Genomic DNA, 25,846 nt, shown 5'->3' with positions numbered 1-25,846 from the left:
TTGAAGACCAAGTCACCCAGACTTTTTCAACCCATTAACCTATTTTGACACAATCATACGGTATGCTGTTGCAAATTGTGGGACATGCAAAAAATACCACTTGTGTTTTTGATCTGCTCCAAACTAAATTGTTTATGAACCTGTGCCCTTCACTATGACCCATGATGTGGAAAGTGGTTAATCTATCACTTACAGCAGCTACTGTTCCTGTATGTTTTAAATCTGCAACAATTAAACTGTCTTAAGAAATCCAACCTAGCTTCTTGTTCATGTTCAAATTATAGGCCGGGATCAAATGTATTTTTGAATTCTTGAAAAAGTAGTTTCATAGCAGCTTGTGGATTATCTCACTGATAATGATCTCTTGCAGCCATTCCAGTTGGCATTTTGAACTTATCAGTCCATGGAGACAGCACTTACTAAAGTGGCGGATGACTTTCTGCTTACAATGGAGTCAATACGCTTCATCATTGTATATTGTTAGAAAGGCTTGAAAATTATTTTGGCATTATTGTCTGTACTGTCATTCGCTTGGTTGATATCCTAATTTATCTCATCAATTGCAATGTGTCTTGAATAACAACATTACTTTAAAATCCTCTCCAGTAAAATATGAGGTACCACTGGGTTCTGTATTAGGTCCGCTGCTGTTCTCTCTTTACGTAGCACCTCAGGCAAATACTGTGAAGATATGTAATTCATTTTCACTGTAAACTTTCAAAATAAAAAGGAACTGGTACATTGTTTTGTTTAGTTTTGTTTTTGTAACTTCTAAACGTGATCAGGGGTTGCTTGTAAAGATGGGTCTCAGTATGTATTGAATGAGTAGAATGTGCAATAAGTTGTATGTTGACATGGACTTTTTCAGACCACTATAACTTTGTGCAGCTTTTAAAAACTAGAAAAATATGAAATGAAAGAGTGCAATAAAAGAATTACAGAGAAGAATTTGTAGTGTAGAGTCATGTCAAAAAGAAAAAGTAAAGCTTGTCAGTTAGCAGGGTCCTGGACTTTCTGTCCTTGAACTTCACATTTTGATCCATAACAAAAAAATCAAATCAAATTTATTAAATTATATAGCACGAACATATGATAAAATTGCCTCAAGGTGCTTCACACAACACATGGAAGAAAACAGAACAAAATGAATTAAAAGATTAAAAACATAATAAATGCAAAACCATGAATTCCACAGTGCAGAAACATTAGGAAAACTCCCACTTAGGAACATTCCCACATAGAAGAAAAGTGATCTACGGGAAAAGAGCAAGATACTATGTTTTGCATCGTTTGGGATTGGCTATAAGCTAAATGATCTATTTCACCATGGACCCGGACGAGTGTTTATACAAATTTTGAATCTGTGTCACCCTCCACTATTAGCAAGTATTTACAGTAGAAAGTACAGAATGAAGATACCTCAGATCAGAAGTGCATGTACTTACACATAAACTGGAACAGTTGTATTTGGCTCTGAGCCTTTTGAATTTTTGTATACACACAGACATACACACAAACCTCCCAGACACCCCAGTCTCTGATCTGACCTGACAACTCATAAGCTACCATTTCCTCACGCTACTTAACTCGGACCATATTTCTCCCAGAAAGTCTTTCTCCTCTCACAAGCTTTTCTGCCTGGTCCATCCCGCTTTCTCTCATTCCTATAGGCCAGCATCTGGTTTGAATATAGCCCCGTGTGCTACTGTGTTACTGATCGGCTTTGGGACTGTATGCTTGAATTTTTCCGACCTTGCCACTCTTCCTGCTCAGCTCATACAATGTTTGTGTCAAGACAACTATATGCTAGCTCATTTTTTGAGATTTGTCTCATATATAGAGATTGTAAAACATTCATGTTGTGTGCTTAGTGTTTTCATGTAGTATGTGAAGTGAAATGATTATATTGTATTTGTTGTCTGTATATATACACACACTGAAATGATTATATTGTATTTGTTGTCTGTATATATACACACACATATACATATACATATATATATATACAGTGCTCAAACGTTTACATACCCTGGCAGAATTTTTTTTTTTTTTTTTGGCCATTTTTCAGAGAATCTGAATCATAACACAAAAATCTTTTTTCAGTCATGGTTTGTGGTTGTGTGAAGCCATTTATTGTCAAACAACTAACCAAATGACCCTGATCAAAAGTTTACGTGTCCTGTTGATTTTGGCCTGATAACATAGCACACAAGTTGACACAAACAAGTCTGAATGGCTACAAAAGGTAACCATCCTTACCTATGAGCTCTTTGCTTGTAATCAGTGTGTATGTATAAAAGGTCAGTGAGTTTCTGGGCTCTCAATAGACCTTTGCGTCTTTCATCCAGTGCTGCACTGACGTGTCGGAGTTGTAGGGAAAGCAAAAGAATTGTCAAAGAAAAAGTAATTTAACTGTATAAAACAGGAAATGGATATAAAAAGATATCCAAGGCACTGAGAATACCAATCAGCAGTGTTCAAACTCTAAATAAGAAGTGAAAAATGAGAGATTCTGTTGGAACCATACCACAGTCAGGTAGACTAACAAATAAAATTCAGCAACAATGGCCAGGAAATTGTGTGGGATGCAAAGAAAAACCCACAAATAACTTCAGCTGAAATACAGGACTCTATAAAGTGGTGTGGCTATTTCAAGATGCACAATAAGGAGGTACTGGAAGAAAAACGGGCTGCATGGCCGAGTTGCCAGAAGAATGCCATTACTACGCAAATGCCACAAAGTATCTGGCTTACAATACGTTAAACAGCACAGAGAACGAAGGCATTTAGGGTGATTACACCAAAATGTACCTTTTTGACACAACCATAAAGGTTACATTTGGAGAGAAGTCAACAAGGCCTATGATGAAATGTACACCTTTCCTACTGTGAAGCACAGAGGTGGGTCACTGATGTTTTGGGGATGTGTGAGCTACAAAGGCACAGGAAATGTAGTCAAAATTGATGGCAGGATGAATGCAGCATGCTATCAGAAAATAGTGGAGGAAATGTTGCACTCATTAGCCCGGGCGCCGGGCGTTGCACTCATTAGCCCTGGAACATACTTGAACGATCCAGCATGACAACATTCCAAAACACAAGGCCAAGTCAACCTGCCATTGGCTACAGCAGAATAAAGTGAAGGTCCTGGAGTGGCAATCTCAGTCTCCTGAACTCAGTATCATTGAGCCACTCTGGTGAGCTCTCCTACATGCAGTTCATGCAAGACAGCCCAGGAATTTACAGGAACTGGAGGCTTTTTGCCAAGAAGAATGGGCAACTTTACCATCGGGGAAAAAATAAAGAGCCTCATCCACAACAACCACAAAAGACTCCAAGCTGTCATTGATGTTAAAGGGGCAATACACAGTGTTAAGAACTGGGGTATGTAAACTTTTGATCAGGGTCATTTGGGTAGTTTCTTTTGTCATTTAAAAAGAGTAAACAGGTTCACCTCCAGAGACCTTGTTGTGACTTATATATGTATGTATGTATATTTATGTATGTATGTGTATAAAACGTGCACGTACCTTGTTTTATTTTACGTGAATCCAGTTGAAGTTCAGATGCAATTGAATTGGATAAAAATTGTTTTTGAAGGAGACTGATGTTCATTTAGAAAAAAAAATAGAAATGTTAAATAGCTTTTAAATGTCAGGCAGGCACTCTCAGTACATTATCACTGCCTTAGTTTCTAATTCTGAGGCTCTCTCTCTCTCTCTCTCTCTCTCTCTCTCTCTCTCTCTCTCTCTCTCTCTCTCTCTCTCTCTCTCTCTCTCTCTCTCTCTCTCTCTCTCTCTCTCTCTCTCTCTATATATATATATATATATATATCAAATCAAATCAGTTTTATTTATATAGCGCCAAATCACAACAAACAGTCGCCCCAAGGCGCTTTATATTGTAAGGCTAAAGCCATACAATGATTACAGAAAAACCCCAATGGTCAAAATGTCCCCCTATGAGCAAGCACTTGGCGACAGTGGGAAGGAAAAACTCCCTTTTAACAGGAAGAAACCTCCAGCAGAACCAGGCTCAGGGAGGGGCAGTCTTCTGCTGGGACTGGTTGGGGCTGAGGGGAGAGAATCAGGAAAAAGACATGCCGTGGAGGAGAGCAGAGATCAATCACCAATGATTAAAAGCAGAGTGGTGCATACAGAGGGAAAAGAGAAAGAAACAGTCAGTGCATCATGGGAACCCATAAACATAACTAAGGGATGGTTCAGGATCACCTGATCCAGCCCTAACTATAAGCTTTTTCAAAAAGGAAAGTTTTAAGCTTAATCTTAAAAGTAGAGAGGGTGTCTGTCTCCCTGATCCGAATTGGGAGCTGGTTCCACAGGAGAGGAGCCTGAAAGCTGAAGGCTCTGCCTCCCATTCTACTCTTACAAACCCTAGGAACTACAAGTAAGCCTGCAGTCTGAGAGCAAAGCGCTCTATTGGAGTGATATGGTATTATGAGGTCCCTAAGATAAGATGGGACCTGATTATTCAAAACCTTATAAGTAAGAAGAAGAATTTTAAATTCTATTCTAGAATTAACAGGAAGTCAATGAAGAGAGGCCAATATGGGTGAGATATGCTCTCTCCTTCTAGTCCCTGTCAGTACTCTAGCTGCAGCATTTTGAATTAACTGAAGGCTTTTCAGGGAACTTTGAGGACAACCTGATAATAATGAATTACAATAGTCCAGCCTAGAGGAAATAAATGCATGAATTAGTTTTTCAGCATCACTCTGAGACAAGACCTTTCTAATTTTAGAAATATTACGCAAATGCAAAAAAGCAGTCCTACATATTTGTTTAATATGCGCATTGAATGACATATCCTGATCAAAAATGACTCCAAGTTTCTCACAGTATTACTAGAGGTCAGGGTAATGCCATCCAGAGTAAGGATCTGGTTAGACACCATGTTTCTAAGATTTGTGGGGCCAAGTACAATAACTTCAGTTTTATCTAAGTTTAAAAGCAGGAAATTAGAGGTCAGCCATGTCTTTATGTCTGTAAGACAATCCTGCAGTTTAGCTAATTGGTGTTTGTCCTCTGGCTTCATGGATAGATAAAGCTGGGTATCATCTGCGTAACAATGAAAATTTAAGCAATGCTGTCTAATAATACTGCCTAAGGGAAGCATGTATAAAGTGAATAAAATTGGTCCTAGCACAGAACCTTGTGGAACTCCATCATTAACCTTAGTCTGTGAAGAAGATTCCCCATTTATATGAACAAATTGTAATCTATTAGATAAATATGATTCAAACCACCGCAGCGCAGTGCCTTTAATACCTATGGCATGCTCTAATCTCTGTAATAAAATTTTATGTTTAACAGTATCAAAAGCAGCACTGAGGTCTAACAGAACAAGTACAGAGATGAGTCTACTGTCTGAGGCCATAAGAAGATCATTTGTAACCTTCACTAATGCTGTTTCTGTACTATGATGAATTCTAAACCCTGACTGAAAGTCTTCAAATAGACCATTCCTCTGCAGATGATCAGTTAGCTGTTTTACAACTACCCTTTCAAGAATCTTTGAGAGAAAAGGAAGGTTGGAGATTGGCCTATAATTAGCTAAGATAGCTGGGTCAAGTGATGGCTTTTTAAGTAATGGTTTAATTACTGCCACCTTAAAAGCCTGTGGTACATAGCCAACTAATAAAGATAGATTGATCATATTTAAGATCGAAGCATTAATTAATGGCAGCGCTTCCTTGAGCAGCCTGGTAGTAATGGGGTCTAATAGACATGTTGATGGTTTGTAGGAAGTAACTAATGAAAATAACTCAGACAGAACAATCAGAGAGAAAGAGTCTAACCAAATACCGGCATCACTGAAAGCAGCCAAAGATAACGATATGTCTTTGGGATGGTTATGAGTAATTTTTTCTCTAATAGTTAAAATTGTATTAGCAAAGAAAGTCATGAAGTCATTACTAGTTAAAGTTAAAGGAAAACTCGGCTCAATAGAGCTCTGACTCTTTGTCAGCCTGGCTACAGTGCTGAAAAGAAACCTGGGGTTGTTCTTATTTTCTTCAATTAGTGATGAGTAGTAAGATGTCCTAGCTTTACGGAGGGCTTTTTTATAGAGCAACAGACTCTTTTTCCAGGCTAAGTGAAGATCTTCTAAATTAGTGAGACGCCATTTCCTCTCCAACTTACGGGTTATCTTCTTTAAGCTGCGAGTTTGTGAGTTATACCAAGGAGTCAGGCACTTCTGATTTAAGGCTCTCTTTTTCAGAGGAGCTACAGCATCCAAAGTTGTCCTCAATGAGGATATAAAACTGTTGACGAGATAATCTATCTCACTCACAGAGTTTAGGTAGCTACTCTGCCCTGTGTTGGTATATGGCATTGGAGAACATAAAGAAGGAATCATATCCTTAAACCTAGTTACAGCACTTTCTGAAAGACTTCTAATGTAATGAAACTTATTCCCCACTGCTGGGTAGTCCATCAGAGTAAATGTAAATGTTATTAAGAAATGATCAGACAGAAGGGGGTTTGCAGGGAATACTGTTAAGTCTTCAATTTCCATACCATAAGTCAGAACAATGGGGGGATGGCAGGGGGAGAGAAGCTGCGGAGAGGTGTGTAAGACTACAACTCTGCTTCCTGGTCCCAACCCTGGATAGTCACGGTTTGGAGGATTTAAGAAAATTGGCCAGATTTCTAGAAATGAGAGCTGCTCCATCCAAAGTGGGATGGATGCCGTCTCTCCTAACAAGACCAGGTTTTCCCCAGAAGCTTTGCCAATTATCTATGAAGCCCACCTCATGTTTTGGACACCACTCATACAGCCAGCAATTCAGGGAGAACATGTGGCTAAACATGTCACTCCCGGTCCGATTGGGGAGGGGCCCAGAGAAAACTACAGAGTCCGACATTGTTTTTGCAAAGTTACACACCGATTCAATGTTAATTTTAATGTCTCCAGTTCGCCCAGCCTGGCCTCCAAAGCTACGAATAAGCTACACTTATTACAAGTACCATTACTGCTAAAGGAGGCAGAGGAATAACTAAACATTTCACACCCAGAGCAGAAAAGTGCGGGAGAGACAGGAGAAGCTGCCATGCTAAACCGGCTAAGAGCTAGTAGCTGGGCTAAGCTAGCGGATTCCTAAAAACACACAAAGTGAATAATGTGTAAATAATTTAGAGGTGATTCAGCAGAGGGAGTGCATTAGTTAAGGCACGTGAAGATTACACTGTGAAACAAATCGTTATCTAGTTAACTAGATCAATCTAACTGTGCAGATTAAACAGCTAACAGATACAGCAAAACACCACTGTGCTCCGGAACAGGAAGTGATACAATACCGCAGTGAGAGCCAACCACCAGTAGAGGCAGTAGAGAATACACGTCTAGTTCCCTCATATATATATGAGGCCTGTTAGAAAAGTGTCCAACCTTGTTGTTTTTTTTGTTTTTTTTGCAAACACCTGATGGATTTGAATCAGGTGTGCTTGCATGAGCCAACCTTGAACCTTCGTGTGCATGCGTGAATTTTTTCATGCCTGTTGATTGCGTCAGTTGCTGGCAAGCAGCCTTTGTGTGGGGACGTGTGTAGTGCTCTCGGCAGATTTTCATTGCAAGGAAAATGGCGGAACCACTGGAGCAGCGCTACTGAATCAAATTTTGCCAGAAAGTGGGCGACAGCCAGGTGGAAACCATTCGGAAGATTCAGACACCTTTCGGTGACGATCCTATGGGCATCACACAGATTAAGGAGCAGTACAACCGGTTTAAAGACGTCTGCACAACGGTGGAGAGCGAGCCGCGCTCCGATCGGCCATCAGCATGCTGAAATGACCGCACAAGCACACATGATTCACATCCATCAGGTTTTTGCAAAAAAAAAAAAAAGGTCAGATACTTTTCTAACAGACCTCGTGTGTGTATATATATATATATATATATATATATATATATATATAGTAATGTCTGACTAACATTGTTTTGTAATATTTCCTATGTAGTAGTGAGACCATTACTGTATTTGCCATAAAACAAAGATGAAATAAGATCCAGATGATTGCCTGGATTGTAACGATGCTTTCTGTGCCAGGAAAGGTGCTTGGAAGGACTCTGAACAGGATTCAGTTCCAGTAACTTGTCTCTTAGAAACCAGAGCAGTCTGGCTGCACAACAACCACATCAACCATCAACCACATTCTATCTCTGCAATTAGTCGTAGGAATATATGTTTTATGTTGATTTTCACAAACGGTGAAAATCATACAGCCACTCACATATCTCAAAATGACTACGAGCCTGATTTCACCACAGGAAATCAGGCCACTTTCGGGGTTCCAACACCTTTCCAGTGGTCACCACCACAAGGACCACCTCTGAAAGGTGGTTTTCAGAGCCTTTTTTCGGGGGAGAGATATTTTCCTACTTCGGGGTAGGTACTTCTGAGCAGCCCTGAAAAAGCGTTGGGCGGAGCTCGATCAGTGGTCGTTAACTCACCCAGGAGGAAATGATAACAAGCCACAAGCCAGACTAGCAAAACAATAGCAAGAACAGATTTGAAAGAGAATATGAATAGCAGAGGCTCCAGGTAAAGGCAATGTTGGCTTCCTTTATCAACAGATGAGGTCCAGCGAGGACTCCAGTCGTTGAGAAGGAATGAGAAAACCTATATTGCAGGTGAAATGATTTCAGAATTATTACATCGCTGCATATGTAGATACATGAGCCCGGTGGATCTTCACTGCAATGGAGACACTACGGCTGAGAAGGCCAATTACGGGACCTGTAAACATTTGCAACATCCAGGATTTGGTCAGGTTTTGGTAGTGGAAAAGGACCATATTATACTACTAGAGTGCAGCATTATGTGCTCGTATGTGTACAAGGTATGCATTGCTACTTTTATTTGTTTGTTTTTGCTCCTGTGTTGCAGGCAGAGGCCAGGGAAACCATTCCAAAGATGCTGGCAGAGTTGGACCTTGGTCGCACGGAAAAGTGTGTGCGGGTTAACTCTGTATCTAGTGGCTTAGCTGAAGCTGACCTGCAGGTCATCCTACAGGCTGAGGTGCTCCCTCCTGCCATCATGGTGCCCAAAGTGGAGGACACACGGGAGGTGCAGTGGGTAAGAGACACACGTTAACAATCATACTTATATTTCACGGTTAGATGTAATACAAAATGTGCTCATCACAGCTGTCTGAGATCACTCAGAGGACTTTCACTGGCACGTAAGAGAACATCGGCTGCAACATTTTGGCCACGTGGCCTGTTTGTCTGGGAATGATCCACCACCTCGCAGCCTCAGTGTTGTGAACTTTAATGGCTGGAGATAGCAAAGGAGACTACCACCTGATTGTGACAGATGGATGGTTATTTTGAGAGCTGGTTGTCTGCATGGGTGGTTGCCATCCAGAACCGTGAGTGGTTCCTTAGTGTGGTTGACGTGGCACCACAATAAGGAACCCCACACCACCACCATGCGGCACCAGTGCATGTTCCCGGACCTGGCTTGACTTGAAACCTATTGATACTGATTGCAACTTTCAGTGTAGAAATGTTTTTGCCAAACTGTCTCGAGTCTCTGATTGTGATATAGGCAACTTACAAGATATAGGAAGCATACAAGAGTGTGAAGACTATAATGCAGAAGTAATCAAATGGTGGCCCACAGACCTAATGTGGTCCCACAGGTGATGCTTTTACACCTTTTGATTTTTTTATCCCATTCACACAAGCAGTGTTTTAAAAATATCTAAGCCCATGTGGAAATATCAGACACATCATCAAGCCCTGCAACAGCATGCAACAGGTGACGATATATCCCAAACTGCATAGAATAGAATAGAATAAAAATAAGCGTTTATTGTCATCGCATTTCTGCAATGAAATTTTGGTGGCAGTTTTCAAACAGCTATACATAAACACTTAGTGAGGTAGGATAGTTTTAGATATGTAAATAGACTATTATTTATAACACATTACTGAATGTCTGTGTTTGTGGGAGGGGGTAGGGTGAGGTGATAGAGGCTATAGCTCTGGGGAAAAAGCTGTTCCTTAGCCTATTAGTCTGTGTCCTTATAGTGCGGTACCTCTTCCCCTGTGGCAGAGGAGCAAACGGAATGTTCCGGGTGGCTGTTATCCTTGCAGATGGCTTGTGCTTTCCTCTGCATACACACAGTCTAAGTCTGAGACCTCAGCTCCTACAATCCTCTGTGTTACTACAGCCTTTGCTTGCCAAATAGAAGCCTGGAAAAAAGGACAAAAACTCAGTTTTCCTTTTCCACACATGAACACTTTGGAAGCACAGATTTATGGTTCTATCAGTTCTACCCTTGAGCAGAGCTCTATAGTAGGGATCCCCTGCTGTGAAGGAACAGTGAAAATTCCTATGATTGTCATTTGGCTCACTTAAAGCAGTTACACTTAGTCAGTCTGATTGCAGCTATCTACTTTATAAAAGTTATTGTTGTTTTTGGTGAATTGTTCTGAAGAGTTGGCCGGTCCATTTCCCAAGAAAAAAAAAAATCACAATTCAGCAATGCATGGAAAAAGCTAAACAAGCCTAAAAATATACCCTTGACATTTCTTTGTGTCTCCTCCCCGTCTTCTAAAAACACAGCGGTACTGTTACACAACCTCGTGAGGTAAGAAGAAACCGAGGGAATCTTCAAAGCAATCATAACAAACTTTTCCATTTCCCAGTAAAACTGGGAATCGATCCCTGTGGCAGGACTTGGGGAGTGTTTTTCTTGGCTGCAGCTCGAGAAATAGATGACATTTCTTCAGATTAGCTTTAGAAGTCTGATATGTTTCTGTAACAACAAAACAGCAACTTTTGCCGCACTGAACGAACTATGGGATGGCTTTGAACGCAGTCATTTAATCAAACAAAATACTCAACCAGACAGGTAACGTGAAGCTAAATGTCCCACAAACGCACAATACCATCTGCATTTATGACAACCTTTACATTTTTTAAGGCATTTCAACTGTCCACACATTTTGTATTTATTTATTTATTTGGAACCCCATTAGCTTCCACAAAGTGGTTGCTAGTCTTCCTGGGGTCCAAAAACTTAAAATCACAATACAACTACATTTCAACAATGAATAATGCATACAATTAGTCACAATACAACTACATTTCAACAATGAATAATGCATACAATTAGTCACAATACAACATTTCAACAATGAATAATGCATACAATTAGTCACAATACAACTACATTTCAACAATGAATAATGCATACAATTAGTCACAATACAACTACATTTCAACAATGAATAATGCATACAATTAGTCACAATACAACTACATTTCAACAATTAATGCATACAATTAACAGATTCAATTCATGATTCTTCACAACATTAAACTCAGTCAAAAGTCTATGCTTTTTTTTAGTTAATAAAAACAATTTTGTTTTAAAATCTTTTTAAAATAATAGCTACAGTTTGTTTGCCGTATGCCCCCAGGCAAATGGTTCCACGCTTCTGAGGATCTAAATAACACTGTTCTCCTCATACAGTTGGACTTTGAGAAATGTACAATTAAATGACTAAAGCTAACCTGCAGAGTAACATGTTGATGACAATAGCCACTGTACACCAATTTGTCTACAAAGAAAATTGGACACCCTTTGAATATGGAAGTGTGCATTTGACAAAGTATCTTTATACTTAACTTATCCTGTACCTTTAACCACCATTTTGAAGAGTGAAACGGGGCTTGTTTGTCCAACACGGGGCGCCTTGTATGAAAGACTAGTAGCTGTAATTACACTTTTGGAAGGTCACACATCAAAACTCCTGGGTTGTCTTTGGCTTAGTTCTTTTAGATCTCATGCAGCCTTCGTTCAAAAAATAGGTCTTTCTCGAATTGTCACAAACACCATGTTTAATGTATGGCACAATGTTGTACAAAAGAAATAAATTTTGAAATGAGCATTGTGAAATATTTTATTATGCATTCTCCATGCTAATTTTACTTGTGCCAGAGCTAAAAGACTGGTTTGTTTGGGGTTGACTGTCAGTCCAGTTCTCTATAAAAAGGGGCTATGCGGATGTCAGGTCCCGAAAGGTCAACAGACAGTGACGCCATTAATGTATGTCTTTCTGATCAGCTCCATATGGAACATTTACCACCAAGAGCTGTGTTACTGTCTGCTGCCTGCAACATTTCCATGTGGGTTCATTTCAAATACTTTTTTTTAACCAACTTTTTAAACTTTTCTTCTCTTCTCTCAGTTGATTAGTTGATTGACAGAAAATCAGTCAGAGCTGCTGAACATTGATGTCTGAATCATTTCATCATTCATCATTCCAGATCTCAAGAATAAAACTAAATTTTGTTTGCTTCCAATTTTCAGTTTTAAAAACTGATTTTTTTCCCCCATTTTCTGTTTCTGCTTTTGACTATTTTGAACGCCAGGGTGAATAAAGTAGTTTCAGCTGCTCTTAAACCACCTCAAACAGGTTTTGTGACAGTTTGGGTATAATGTTATTTCTTTGCTGGCTTTGAGCATCTTAAATTCACTTTAAAATGTTTTAAACTGGCTGTAATCTGGCTAAATGGTTTTTAGCAGGAATCCTTTCAAAACCTTAAGTCACCTTAAATTGGTTTTAAACATGGTATACTATTTTTTTGCTTAAATTTAAAATAAAATGATTTTGATTTGAGGAAAAACTAAGAATATAAAGGTTTATTTTAGATTGTTGTTCCTTCTAAATAATTATCTTGAGGCTTTCTCTCACGGTTTAGACAAATTGTGAATGCCATTTATTTTTTAAGGGGTTTTTTTTTGCTGACATGAACAAAACAGTGAATCAATTTATCAACAGATTAATGAAAATACTCATCAGTTGTAACCACCGATTTCTATTTAATCCACTATATTGTGGATGCAGCCTGTGAGCTGTTGCCAGGCAGCCGCCATCTTGCTTAGTGTTATTACGCGTCGTCAGGCATTATATTACATAGAAATAGATGATGCGCTGACTTAAACGGGTTAAAATGATCTTAAAATGCCTTCTTCTTTTTTTTTTTTGCAGTGTTCATGTGCAGCAACAAACTGACAAAGCATTGTGGAGTGAGCTTTTATAAGTGTGTATTACATATGTAATATTAATGATGTGGGGAAATGACTAAAATTGCTGAATCAAGATTAGAAAATGGTTTATTTTGTTGAGTCGATCTGTATTCTGTAAAATAGTTTAGTTCAATTCCCAATAGTTCAGTTCCCAAAGCTTATTGAGTGTTGTTAGGAGAGGTGATGTAACACAGTGGTAAACATACCACTGTCCCAGCTTTTTTGAAACGTGTTGCAGGCATCCATTTCAAAATGAGCAAATATTTGCAGAAAAACAAAAAAGTTTATCAGTTTGAACATTAAATATCTTGTCTTTGTGGTGTATTCAATTGAATATATGTTGAAGAGGATTTGCAAATCATGTATTCTGTTTTTATTTACATTTTACACAATGTTCCAACTTCATTGGAAATGGGGTTATATTTTATTTTAAATTTTTGCCGCGAAGCGCTCCATGAAAGCAGCGACACAGGTGGGTTAAGAGCAGTCTTTAATATTCATATCTTTAATATGATGCAAGCGTGCTAAGCTCTTACTTACTTTCACCCCTGATTATTTCCCATCTATAACTTCATAATGAAATTAATTAAGGATCAGATTACTATTTCTTGTCATGGCATACATAGTATGTTTGCCAAACTGATGGTATTATTTTCTATCTTGCTTCATAACATCTGGACTGGGACTAAAATTCATTCAAGTCCATTATATAAATAGTCTGATTCTCTTCTGTATTTGTTTTGACAAATATTGGCTGTACAAATGTGGGACTGAGTTTGAATCAATGTAATAGCACAGAAACTGCAGATTTATGGTGAATCTTGCTCTTGAAAACATTGATCATATCCATTGATTTCTGTTTATGCCTGGTTGTCAGACACTAACCAAGATGGTGGCACTTTGGCAAGAGCCAGCCTATGAGCAGATCAGCCCAGTCCTCCATCTAGTGATTCAATAGAAATCGATGGTTGTAACACAAGCTGAAGTTCAAGTGTAAAACGCTCTTGATAACTTATTTTTTGTCAGAGTAGTGTAACATATCTGTTCCTGTTTCGTTTTTGATTAGTTCATTTTACGTTGTTTTGTAGACAAACTGCTTTATATTCAGCAGTAGCATTGTGAGTCTTTTTTTCTGTCTTACTATGGAATTACAAGTACATAACTATGTGAAGTTCAAGAAATATAAATGATGTATGATATTAGGATATAATTCTACCATGAGAGACATAACAAACTAAATCTTGTTTCTTTTTGCCAGTCTTTGGGAAAAGCCGAAGCACAGATTGCTCTGTAAATCAAAGAGATTGAATAGATAGATAATTAATCCATCCCCTCCAGTTAATGCAATAACTCAAAAACAATAAATGCTTCCCTCTTGTACACTTCTACATTAAAACGGCATCTAATGAGGATAAACGGCTAAAATCTGGTTAATTGTGATCCACCCGATCAGTTGAAAGCACAGCTTTATTTTACTTATGTAATATCCCATCAACCTGTCCGCCAGCTGCTGGATGCTGGATGGATGATTGAAGATGAGCAGTAGATGTGGTTGTCTGTGATAAAGAGAGTTTCCCCTCACAAATGTACTAAACCAGATAAATAAACTGTTATTTTTTGATTATTTCAAAGCATTTATGTTCTAAAACACAAATAATATGTTAACACATAGGAAAGGATTTTGTATCAATGTCATCAACAATTTAGCTCTTCTGTAAATTTGTTAATTATTGAATGCTATAATTAATTATAATTATAATTAGACTCTCAGGTCTGTATGTGGTAAAAGCCTGATAGTGCCATTCATTAAGTCTGAAAATTTGAAGGAAATCTTTTAGTATCAGTGGACCTACATTGTACAATAGTCTTCCCATCTATGTTTGCAGTACTATAAATCACTGGTGGGATTCAAGGCAGTTTCATATGGTTCTGTCAGTTGTTTAAGGTGGAAGTCTGTTCTTCATTTGCTTTTGTATTATTTATTTGTACAGCTGTATTTCTGTACATAGTTGCTCTTAATTTCAGCAGTCTTGTAAATAGTTGTGTCTGGAAGTTTTATTATTTGCTGTAATTTTCTTTCAAGTACTTTTTTTTAAATTAAGAACATCAACCCCCACCCCAACGCAAGCATGCACGCACACACACACACCAGTATAACGATTGCACTAAAGCTGAGGGGTATGTGACTTGCTGCGCGGTGGCAGACTGTGATGTAATCACTGGTGAAAGGAGGTTGTCTGGTCCAGCCTTTCCTCATTGTTGCCACACATGCACACGCACAGATACAATCACACATGCACGCTCTTACAAGGTCTTGGGGGCCAGAAGCAGGAAGTTTTTAACTAGTGGTTTTAATTAGCACACGTCTATTTCCTGCAGCTCCTTCTTTCTTCCAAGTATAATTGCTGACAGGTGGTTGGTTCTCTGGTTCAGGCTTTATTCACATCATGTAAATATACATATTTGTGTCCTGGATAAAATTAGTCTTTTTTTTAAATGCTAAATTAACATGTTCAAAGCTCAGGAGTATGTTTAGCGGTAGGTGTGTGCTGTGCGCAAGTTTGTTACATCAAAGCTTTGTGGTGTAAATCCACTTTTTCTGTCTAATTCACACGTTCATATCCGTAGATTTCCCCTCAGACAAAATATCTACAAGTGCAGTTTGATTTTCAGTTTGTTTGTGCAGCGGCAGGTGTGTGTATGAGACTGAAAGTATACCACACAGCTTAAAAAAAAAAAAAAGTTCAGCGGCCTCTTTATGCCATGTTAATACTTTTCTGTGTTTTAGGTTGAATATAAGAAAATTGAACATAAAACTAACTGTATATCAAGAAATAAAATGTATGTTCAGTTACCTTTGTTACCTTTGCATTTTTTTAAATTCATGAAATTTTGAAGAGGATCTGCATCATATACAGTCACCAAGATTTTTTTTATTTAACCTCATGATAAAAAATATGTGCCTCTTTTTTTTTACATTTTCAGTAATTTCTCATGAAATATTCCATACAATTTTCTATTTAAATTTATGGCATGTTCAATGTGGTCACATCTGCAATATGAAAGCATCAGTGCTCTTGGAGACCACAAGACCTAGGATTTGGATACAAAAGGAACTGGCAAACAATTCATTCATTCATTTTCAGTACCTGATCACTCCAATCAAAACCACCTACGGTCAATTCAGAGTCACCAAACACCTAACCTGCATGTCTTTGGAAGCAGGAGGACGTGGGAGCACCCGGCGGGTACCCACGCAAACATGTGGAGAACATGCAAACTCCACATAGAAAAGGTCCAGATGGGAAGTGATCCCACGACCCTTTTGCTGTGGGGCACCAGTGCTAACCACTTAGCCACCATGTTGTCCACTGGCAAACAAGCCATTTGCATTGTAAATTCCTAATTCCTGTCATGCATGTGACAACATTATTCCATGCAATAAGGCCAGATATGTCCAGCAGGTGGCAGATAGGAACCTATCTGTATTGAGTGGCTGTATTGGTGCTCCAGTCGTTATGCCTAGTTTGAATCCATATGAGTGGCTGGTGAGTTGACGTCCCACAGAGGTTCATCAACATGCAACTGCAACCACATACTCCTCAACCCAACCAGACCTGAGCTTTTGCCAGGTCGGCCTTTAATCATTTGCAGCTACCTATTTTTTTTTTTCTTTTCAAAAGCCCTAATGTGAAGTGTTCTAACACCAAAGACAGCTCAGGCCCTGCTTTGGATCTTTACACATTTCTCTGTTTTTCCTCACAGATTCTATCTCCCTTATGTTTCTGAAGGCTTTTCCACTCTAAGGAGGTAGAGTGTGCTAAAAAAGAGACACAGAATCTGTTATGTGCTATGGTGTTCCAAATATAAGATGGTGTTTTTTTTTTTGTTGTTTTTTTTCTTGGGAATACATTTTTAAAATTAAGTAATTTTAACTTCAGGGACTAGATATTTATGGATCAATATACCTACAACAATAGGTGGCACCAAATACCCGTATTCAAGTCTGAAGCAACATGCCCCTCAGATTTTCTATGGAAATAATTAGACGGAGTCTAAATGTTGATGGGTTGTTTTATTTATTTATTTATTTATTTATTTTATAAATAAATATACATTGTAAGCTTATTGTTAGGTATTTAATATCATGAAAACAAAACCCACGTGCAGTGCTGTTTTTATTTATTTATTTGTTTATTTATTTTTGTGATGAAGCACTCTGTAGCACCATGACAGCACTTTTCTGTCGGGAAACAAATACTAAATAAACACGGGGCCTGCACAACTGAGAAGATGTGATGTAAACTTAAAGCTAATGGTGATAGATGCAACAGAGTCATCAAACAACTCTCAAGCAGCCATGAAGTAATGAAAATATTGAAATAGTAATTGACAGTGCAGTGATAGAAGATGCACAAAAAGACACAAACATTTTTTAAAGCACTAACAGAAAAGCTCATAATGATGCTAAACATGGCTACCTCCAAGTGATTGATAGATGTGCCAGACTGTGGTTGGTTAAAAAAGAGGAGCTGCCCATTAATTGTGCTTTTATTGGTATTATTTTTGAAACAGAAGCATTTTCTTCATAAAAAAGAAAAAAAGATTTGTGTCCAGAAAGACTTTTTCCAAAAAAAAGTCTTGAAAAAGGACCTTGTCTTATAGTCAAGCTCCTATTCTATTTGGAACTATCCAGTAATTATTTTTCTAAAGGATTTGATCTGATGGTTTATCAGCTATTGCAGCTCAAGTTTTTTCAGTGTGTGCTTGTCCGTGTTGTAAGCATGTGTCTTGATTTTCTCCACTCTTGTAAAGCAGCGCAGTAAATCCCTCTCTTGTTTATTTTTCTCCCTTTTTTTTTATTGATATCCGCACAGGAACCTCCAGACTGATTTGTCGCTAAAAGATGGACTTACTTGTTTCCCTTTGTGTGGAAACCTTTAGGTCTGCCTTTCTCCTCTCCCCCGGCCCTTATGTGACTGACAGGCCTTATTGGGCTTTAACAGGCGTAACTCCCTCCTTTGTCCGAACACAATTCTCACACAGATTCGGAGCCGTGTGCATTCTTCGCCCACTGCACTATTTGGTGCGCGCTGGGACCAAAGAATCGCACCCTGTCCCGCTCCTCCTCCTCTACTCCTCCTCCTGTCCCCTCCCCTCTTCCCTTTCTTCGCTTCCCCTCTGTGAAATGAACACTTCAGCAGGCCGGAAACATTTAATCTGGGGCCCTTTTGAAGAAAATTAATTGAAACTTGTCCCACTATAGCGTCCTTTCTCTCGCGCCGTCTCTCCCTCCTTCTCTTTTCGTGATCGGGTGGCAAAATTGACAGAGGGCTTATGTGTAGTGTGCTTTTTTTTTCTTTTTAATTTTTTTTTAACCCTTTGGTAGTGAATAACATCTGAAAGGGTCCTTGTACTGAGAGCCATTGATGGCTAATGGGTGCTGTACGCCGCCGAGGAACAATGAGCGAGCACTATAGTAGCTCTTATGCGGCGAGAATCAGGCCCTTAAAGCGTATAATAGCCGAGCAGGAGAATACAACACAAGCACATAAACATGTAATCAGAGCGACTCGGAGGCTCTTTAGTTGTATTGGTCTGTCGTTTGTTGTCCCTCAGCGGAATCCAAACAGGCCGCTCGCCGCAGCCTTGTTCAGGTTTGCGTGGCACGGTGTAGCGGCGGTAATCTCTGTGTGTAGTATCAGCGAGGTTTCTGTACAGCGGGCCGTATCGGTCTCGTTTCCTCTGTCACAAAAATGGGTTTATCTACACTCACTCTCTTTTGGACACCCCACCACCACCACCACCCCAACCTATTTTGCCTTTCTGTGTTTAAGGGGGGGGGGGAGATATTATGCTAAGCCCCCAGCGTTAGTTTTTATGTTGCCATAGCAGCCTTGCTCCCGCAGGCTTGTGACCTCAGATGATTACAGTACAAAGCCTATTGGGTCTTGAAAACCTCTTTGAAGATGAAAAGTCTTTGATGGTTTGTATTTATGCAAATCTCTTAGATATGATTTATCCAACTGAGATTGAATGGAGAGATGATTAAAATTGCCCCTATTTTTTTACTATTTATTTTTAGTATTATTTTTTTTTAATCCTTCAATGGAGGCCCAGTCTTTCAGTTTGGAGAGCGTGCACGGTGAGTGCGATCACTGGGGTTCTTGTGGTCTTCCTTTCATTATATAAAAAAAAAAATGCTCTACCTGAGGTTATTTATATCTGTCTTTTTCCTGATGTGTCAAAGGCGAGATGAGAAAAAGTAGACAGGGGTCAGATCATGGAGTTAGACATTTCTACTCTGAGCGCCCCCCAAACCCCCCCCATCATTTTTTTTTTCTTTACGATCTTTGAAAGGAAATATCTGACGTAGGGGTCTTTTGTGTGTTTCCAGATGATAGATTTTGGAATTTGGGCTACCCCACTGGCAGTCCAGAGCTCGCTGTGAACTGGTCTGTTGGAAAAAAAATGGGAAGCTTTGGTCTTCAAAGGACTAAACTTGGTTTTAAAGCCCTACTTAGGTGAGCTTGCATATTAGCAGGAGTCGAGAAGCATAAAGGCCTCGGCAGAGTGTCACATCACACTCCGATTGTTGTTCTCGACCCCCACCACCACCACCACCACCACCACGGAGGGGGCGCAGTGCAAAGCACACTCAAAGACATCCCAAATCGTGTTTCTTCTCTGCTTTTTGGGATTTTGTTTCTTCTTTCCTTTTTTGTGTGTGTGTGTGTGTGTATGGCATGTGCATGTGCACATTTACATGTGCGCTCGCTCTCGGGGGAGCGCGTGCTGCAGCCGTGCAGAGTCTCTGAAAGACGGTAGAGCGGAAGACTTCAGATGAAGGTCGGGGAACCCTGGTGCTCGTGCAAAATATTTCATTTCACCTGCTTTGTTGGCGCTCTCCAGCGCTCGCGCTCGCTGCTGTTTGAAGACGTGCAGATGTGGTTTTTGGAATAAGAGCGGAAATGTGAACAGGACATGTAATAAAAGTGTCAGCATTCATATCACAAGGCAGTTATTTATTTATTTATTTTTGCTCTGTAGATTTTTGTCCCTCCTCTTCTCTGGCTGTCTTTACTCACCAGTTGGTTTTGGAGGATATTTAGACATTTTTTTTTTTTTTGTCCCATTCTGACACAATAGCTCAGTTATTCGGCACGATCCTCTTGTTCTTCCTCATTCATGTATCTAATAACGTGTTGAAAATCCTCTCGGTCTGGCAGCTGCGCTTCACCAAACATTGCACAGATGAGCAGAAACATTCATGGAAATGCACATTGTGGTATTTTGGTATTCTGTGCATAAACATTTTTGCAAATGTTATTCAAGTTTCACATATGAAAAATAAGTAGAACTAGTAGATTTGCGTGTGATGAAAACCTGAGGTTTGTACTTCAGGACCATCACAGTGGTCAACAGTGTTTTGTTCTTTTAAACTCTCCATTATGGTCTCTTTATGGGAAAATTTCCTTGAGAACATCACAGGTCTTCCATCACTACCCAACTGATATGCATTTTCAGAAACGTCTCGAGGACAACCTGATTAAATGCTTCCTTAAAGGGGAATCCTCTGATTTTTCCAACCTGAGCCCTATTTTTATATGTTACTCTTCTGGGTTTTTTTTTGTTTGTTTGTTTGTTTGTTTGTTTTTTGTTATTCCAGTTTTTATGATATCCGTTCTCACTAAATCCATACAAGTCAGTGGACAATGAGGAGCTTGTTCTTCTGCTGGCTGGTAAGCAGGAACAGAATACTCTGTTGATACTCAACTTGTATGTATTTATTGAGGAGTGATGTCACCCAGTTGGAACAAGACTAAGGTAAGGCACTGCTTGTGTTGTTTTAAAAGGTTTTCTTGACATTTCCACACTACTAGGCATTTTCAGTGAAATTTTTGCCTATTTGTCAGCAATTAAGAGGTGTTTACTGTGAGGTTGCTCACTTGCCCCATAGGGTTACATTGTACAGCTGTTTACCCAAGTAGGTGTTAGTGCTCTAAGTCAATATTGGAGCAGTTATTATGGTTTTTGTCCTTAGTGAAATGTTGAACATAGAAACATCTAAAAATCAAGTCCAGGTTGGAAAAATCCCACCGTTCCCCTTTAATGCTTGCTAGTATGTTCCTATTTAATAGACTATTAATCGATTGAGCCACCCTTGTGATTCCAGCCATAGTGCTGATCAAATTCAGCTGTTTCTTTGATTGATTTTTATTCCTATAGAATGTAAACATGCATGAAATAATACAAAAATACATTAACTAAACACATAAATACATAAAGTACAGGGGAACACAAAAAACAAAATATATAAATAAATAAAATAAAATGCATGTTTCCATAGTGGCCCAGTGGAATCCTCATCGATCTTTCCGATTGATTAGTTTATATGAGATATTTCGGCACTGATCATCAATAATTCATATCACGCAAAAAAGAGGCTACTGAAATGTTTGACTGAATTTAGATGTTCCTGTGGATGACAAAAACACACAGATAAAACACATAAAATACAGTATCACATGGCAAAAAAAACCCCATTCAAATAAACATATAATAAGCATAAAACATAAAAAAACAGAGATGTGGTGACATATACACATATATATATACACTCAACAAAAATATAAACGCAACACTTTTGGTTTTGCTCCCATTTTGTATGAGATGAACTCAAAGATCTAAAACTTTTTCCACATACACAATATCACCATTTCCCTCAAATACTGTTCACAAACCAGTCTAAATCTGTGATAGTGAGCACTTCTCCTTTGCTGAGATAATCCATCCCACCTCACAGGTGTGCCATATCAAGATGCTGATTAGACACCATGATTAGTGCACAGGTGTGCCTTAGACTGCCCACAATAAAAGGCCACTCTGAAAGGTGCAGTTTTATCACACAGCACAATGCCACAGATGTCGCAAGATTTGAGGGAGCGTGCAATTGGCATGCTGACAGCAGGAATGTCAACCAGAGCTGTTGCTCGTGTATTGAATGTTCATTTCTCTACCATAAGCCGTCTCCAAAGGCGTTTCAGAGAATTGGCAGTACATCCAACCAGCCTCACAACCGCAGACCACGTGTAACCACACCAGCCCAGGACCTCCACATCCAGCATGTTCACCTCTAAGATCGTCTGAGACCAGCCACTCGGACAGCTGCTGAAACAATCGGTTTGCATAACCAAAGAATTTCTGCACAAACTGTCAGAAACCGTCTCAGGGAAGCTCATCTGCATGCTCGTCGTCCTCATCGGGGTCACGACCTGACTCCAGTTCGTCGTCGTAACCGACTTGAGTGGGCAAATGCTCACATTTGCTGGCATTTGGCACGTTGGAGAGGTGTTCTCTTCACGGATGAATCCCGGTTCACACTGTCCAGGGCAGATGGCAGACAGCGTGTGTGGCGTCGTGTGGGTGAGTGGTTTTCTGATGTCAATGTTGTGGATCGAGTGGCCCATCGTGGCGGTGGGGTTATGGTATGGGCAGGCGTCTGTTCTGGATGAAGAACACAGGTGCATTTTATTGATGGAATTTTGAATGCACAGAGATACCGTGACGAGATCCTGAGGCCCATTGTTGTGCCATACATCCAAGAACATCACCTCATGTTGCAGCAGGATAATGCAAGGCCCCATGTTGCAAGGATCTGTACATAATTCTTGGAAGCTGAAAATGTCCCAGTTCTTGCATGGCCAGCATACTCACCGGACATGTCACCCATTGAGCATGTTTGGGATACTCTGGACCGGCGTATACGACAGCATGTACCAGTTCCTGCTAATATCCAGCAACTTCGCACAGCCATTGAAGAGGAGTGGACCAACATTCCACAGGCCACAATTGACAACCTGATCAACTCTATGCGAAGGAGATGTGTTGCACTGCATGAGGCAAATGGTGGTCACACCAGATACTGACTGGTATCCCCCCCAATAAAACAAAACTGCACCTTTCAGAGTGGCCTTTTATTGTGGGCAGTCTAAGGCACACCTGTGCACTAATCATGGTGTCTAATCAGCATCTTGATATGGCACACCTGTGAGGTGGGATGGATTATCTCAGCAAAGGAGAAGTGCTCACTATCACAGATTTAGACTGGTTGTGAACAATATTTGAGGGAAATGGTGATATTGTGTATGTGGAAAAAGTTTTAGATCTTTGAGTTCATCTCATACAAAATGGGAGCAAAACCAAAAGTGTTGCGTTTATATTTTTGTTGAGTGTACTTACTTTTCACATTTTGTAGCGCAGCTGGAAGACCGTAGAAAAAAGCAGAAGAATCAGTGGTTGCTCCCCTATACGCTGTCTACCAAGTGCAGGACCAACGGACTGAAAAACTCCTTTGTCCCTCGTTCCATCACACTGTAGAACTCCTCAATCTGTGGGAGGAGGAGTAACAGGAAGACAGGGGATGGGAAGGAGAGGAACAGTAGTAGCCAGCAAGCTAGCAGCGAGCAATATTTTTGTTATTTATATTTGTATTTACATTTTGCAAATTGTTTTTTTACTTCTACCTTTGACACTCTATGTGCTTCTTACCCTGTGTGCTGCTATACAATGCTGCTAGAACCTCAATTTCCCTGAGGGTGTCTTCCCAAGAGATGAATAAGGTTCTGTCTAATCTAATGTACTAGTTGTTAGCATAGGCTAACAGGTTTGAGTAGTGCCATTTTTGTAAAATGTCAGATCATGCATATTGAGTATCACAAGAGAAGGCAAGGGAGCATGAATCAAACAAATTTGTAACAGCAGAAGGAATAGTACAGTCTGCAACCTCACCACTAGATGACAGTAAATTCTACACACTGTAGCTTTAACAGTAGCATGCACTTTGGACAGTACAGTGACCTTTGGTCTGATTTTACATCATCTTGCTTCACCTTTGGTCCATCAGGCAGCAGGTGTCAGGATTCTTGAACGTTATGTGCGTGAATGAATCTATGGTTTATTGTTTCCAGTGGAATAACCAGCGGCTGTAGCTAATGAGTTGTGCGTGGGATTGTCCCGTGTGTTTTAGTTTGTTGACAGATTTCAGCTCCACTTGAAAGGACGGGCCACTGACAGAACCCATTCGTCTGGTCACCTTGTGGAAACCGCTGTGGGCCTGCTCAATTTTAAGGTAAATTACAAACAAAGCCAAAAACTGCCTGCGTAAGACATTTTTGCTGCTTGTCTCTTGATCGCTTCAGATTAAAGACTGTGTCAGCTGGTGAAGACGCTCCACGTGTCCAAACACATAGCGGTTTCGGACAGTCTCTCAAAATGAGCCTTTTGTGTGTGTGTTTTTGGGTTGTTGTTTTTTTCGCCTCTTTTCTCTGCATCTGTCTATTTACAGACACTGATATGTTTTAATTAGACCCATTTTAACGTCATCACAGTGGGAAACGTTTTTAATGATATGTTGGCATGCTTCAAAGCGTGACCTTCAGCTGCTCAGGGAAAAGGGCACCGTTTGGGCATTTGGGGAGAACACACTGTCCTTCTTCCTTTTGATTTGTTTTAGTTCCCCCTCCTCTCGTTTTGTGTGTTTTGAGGCAGGAGGGTGCCTGTGCACTTTCTTGAACACCTTGTATTTTTTCACAGGCTGAACCCCAGGTTCCAAAAAGCAAATCCTGTGATACAGCTAGTGGTGAAATTAATTTGGATGCCAACAAAAGCAGGACACACGTTCTTATTGTTCTGCTCTCCTCACCGTAGACTACACACACACACATGTATATGTATATGTATGTATATATATATATATGTATGTATGTATATGTATGTATATTAAGTGGCAATTTCAAGAAAAATGCACAGATTTCCATAAATAAAATGATATGTTTTAATTCTTTCATTTTGAACACTAGTAGTTACCTGAAAAATGTGTGGTTTTGGGGAAACGGGGTTTTGCATCTGAACCTTTCACAGATATTAGCATGCACGTATTGATGTGTGTTTGCATATTTGTTGGTCTCAGCTTTTACAGACAGGAAAACTGGAATTTAAATTGATAGTTTTTATTTCTGATGGGTGATTTGGACTGTTTTCGGTTTGAAAAGTACAGCTGCAACAGTTATTAATTGATTATTAAATTAATCACCAATTATTTTGGTTAATTATCCAAAATTTCAGATTTAAGCTTCTTAAATGTGAAAAATTTGGGGGCGTTCCCTCCTCTCTGACAGTAAAATGGATAATACTGGTGATATTTTTTCCATTTTGTGATGCTTCATGGATTAAATAACTAATGGATGAAGCCAAAAAAATGTTATCAACATATTTATTTGTAATGAAAATATTGTTTGTCACACCTTTATCATTTGTTAAAATTTTACTTATTTATTTTTGTCTTTTTGTGTCTCAGGACATTTTTCTTTGATTTGTTTTTTCTTTGTTTTACTTTGCCAGACTTTTTTTTTTATATCTTTTTTATGTTGTATTTTTTAAATTCTAAAATACTTTTTATGGCCAAACATTTAAATGCAAGGTTGAATGTTACTGGTGGTATTTATGGTTCGGATTCACTGGTAAATTAACCTAATAATCTGAAAATAATAAATGGACTTATCAAAAAACTCATTAAGTCATTGAAAGACAGTCATTATATTCACTAACTTGAAAAATGATTATTAGATGCAGCTCAGTTGCATTTAGAATTTCCATTTCCAAAGAATGTGTTTTTTAGAGATGGTCAAATGTTCATAACCGACAGATTGAAAAGCTCCTTTGTCCCTCAGGCCATCAGACTGTACAACTTCTCACACAGGTGGAGGAGGAGTAACAAG

At 39.3% G+C, this 25,846-nt stretch overlaps 1 protein-coding gene across 1 annotated transcript in view; it reads left to right on the top strand.

Annotated features, from left to right (window-relative positions):
• The window catches only part of clybl (citrate lyase beta like), a 157,450-nt gene that overhangs the window by 115,106 nt on the left and 16,498 nt on the right, over positions 1-25,846 (top strand). Inside the window, exons 3-4 of the mRNA XM_034186702.1 lie at positions 8,909-9,097; positions 24,097-24,198. Coding sequence (XP_034042593.1) covers positions 8,909-9,097; positions 24,097-24,198 — 291 coding nt within the window. The remainder of the gene's footprint in view (positions 1-8,908; positions 9,098-24,096; positions 24,199-25,846) is intronic.

Source organism: Thalassophryne amazonica, chromosome 14, assembly GCF_902500255.1.
Source record: "Thalassophryne amazonica chromosome 14, fThaAma1.1, whole genome shotgun sequence".
NCBI classification, from domain to species: domain Eukaryota; kingdom Metazoa; phylum Chordata; class Actinopteri; order Batrachoidiformes; family Batrachoididae; genus Thalassophryne; species Thalassophryne amazonica.
This window is presented reverse-complemented; position numbering and strand designations above follow the sequence as displayed.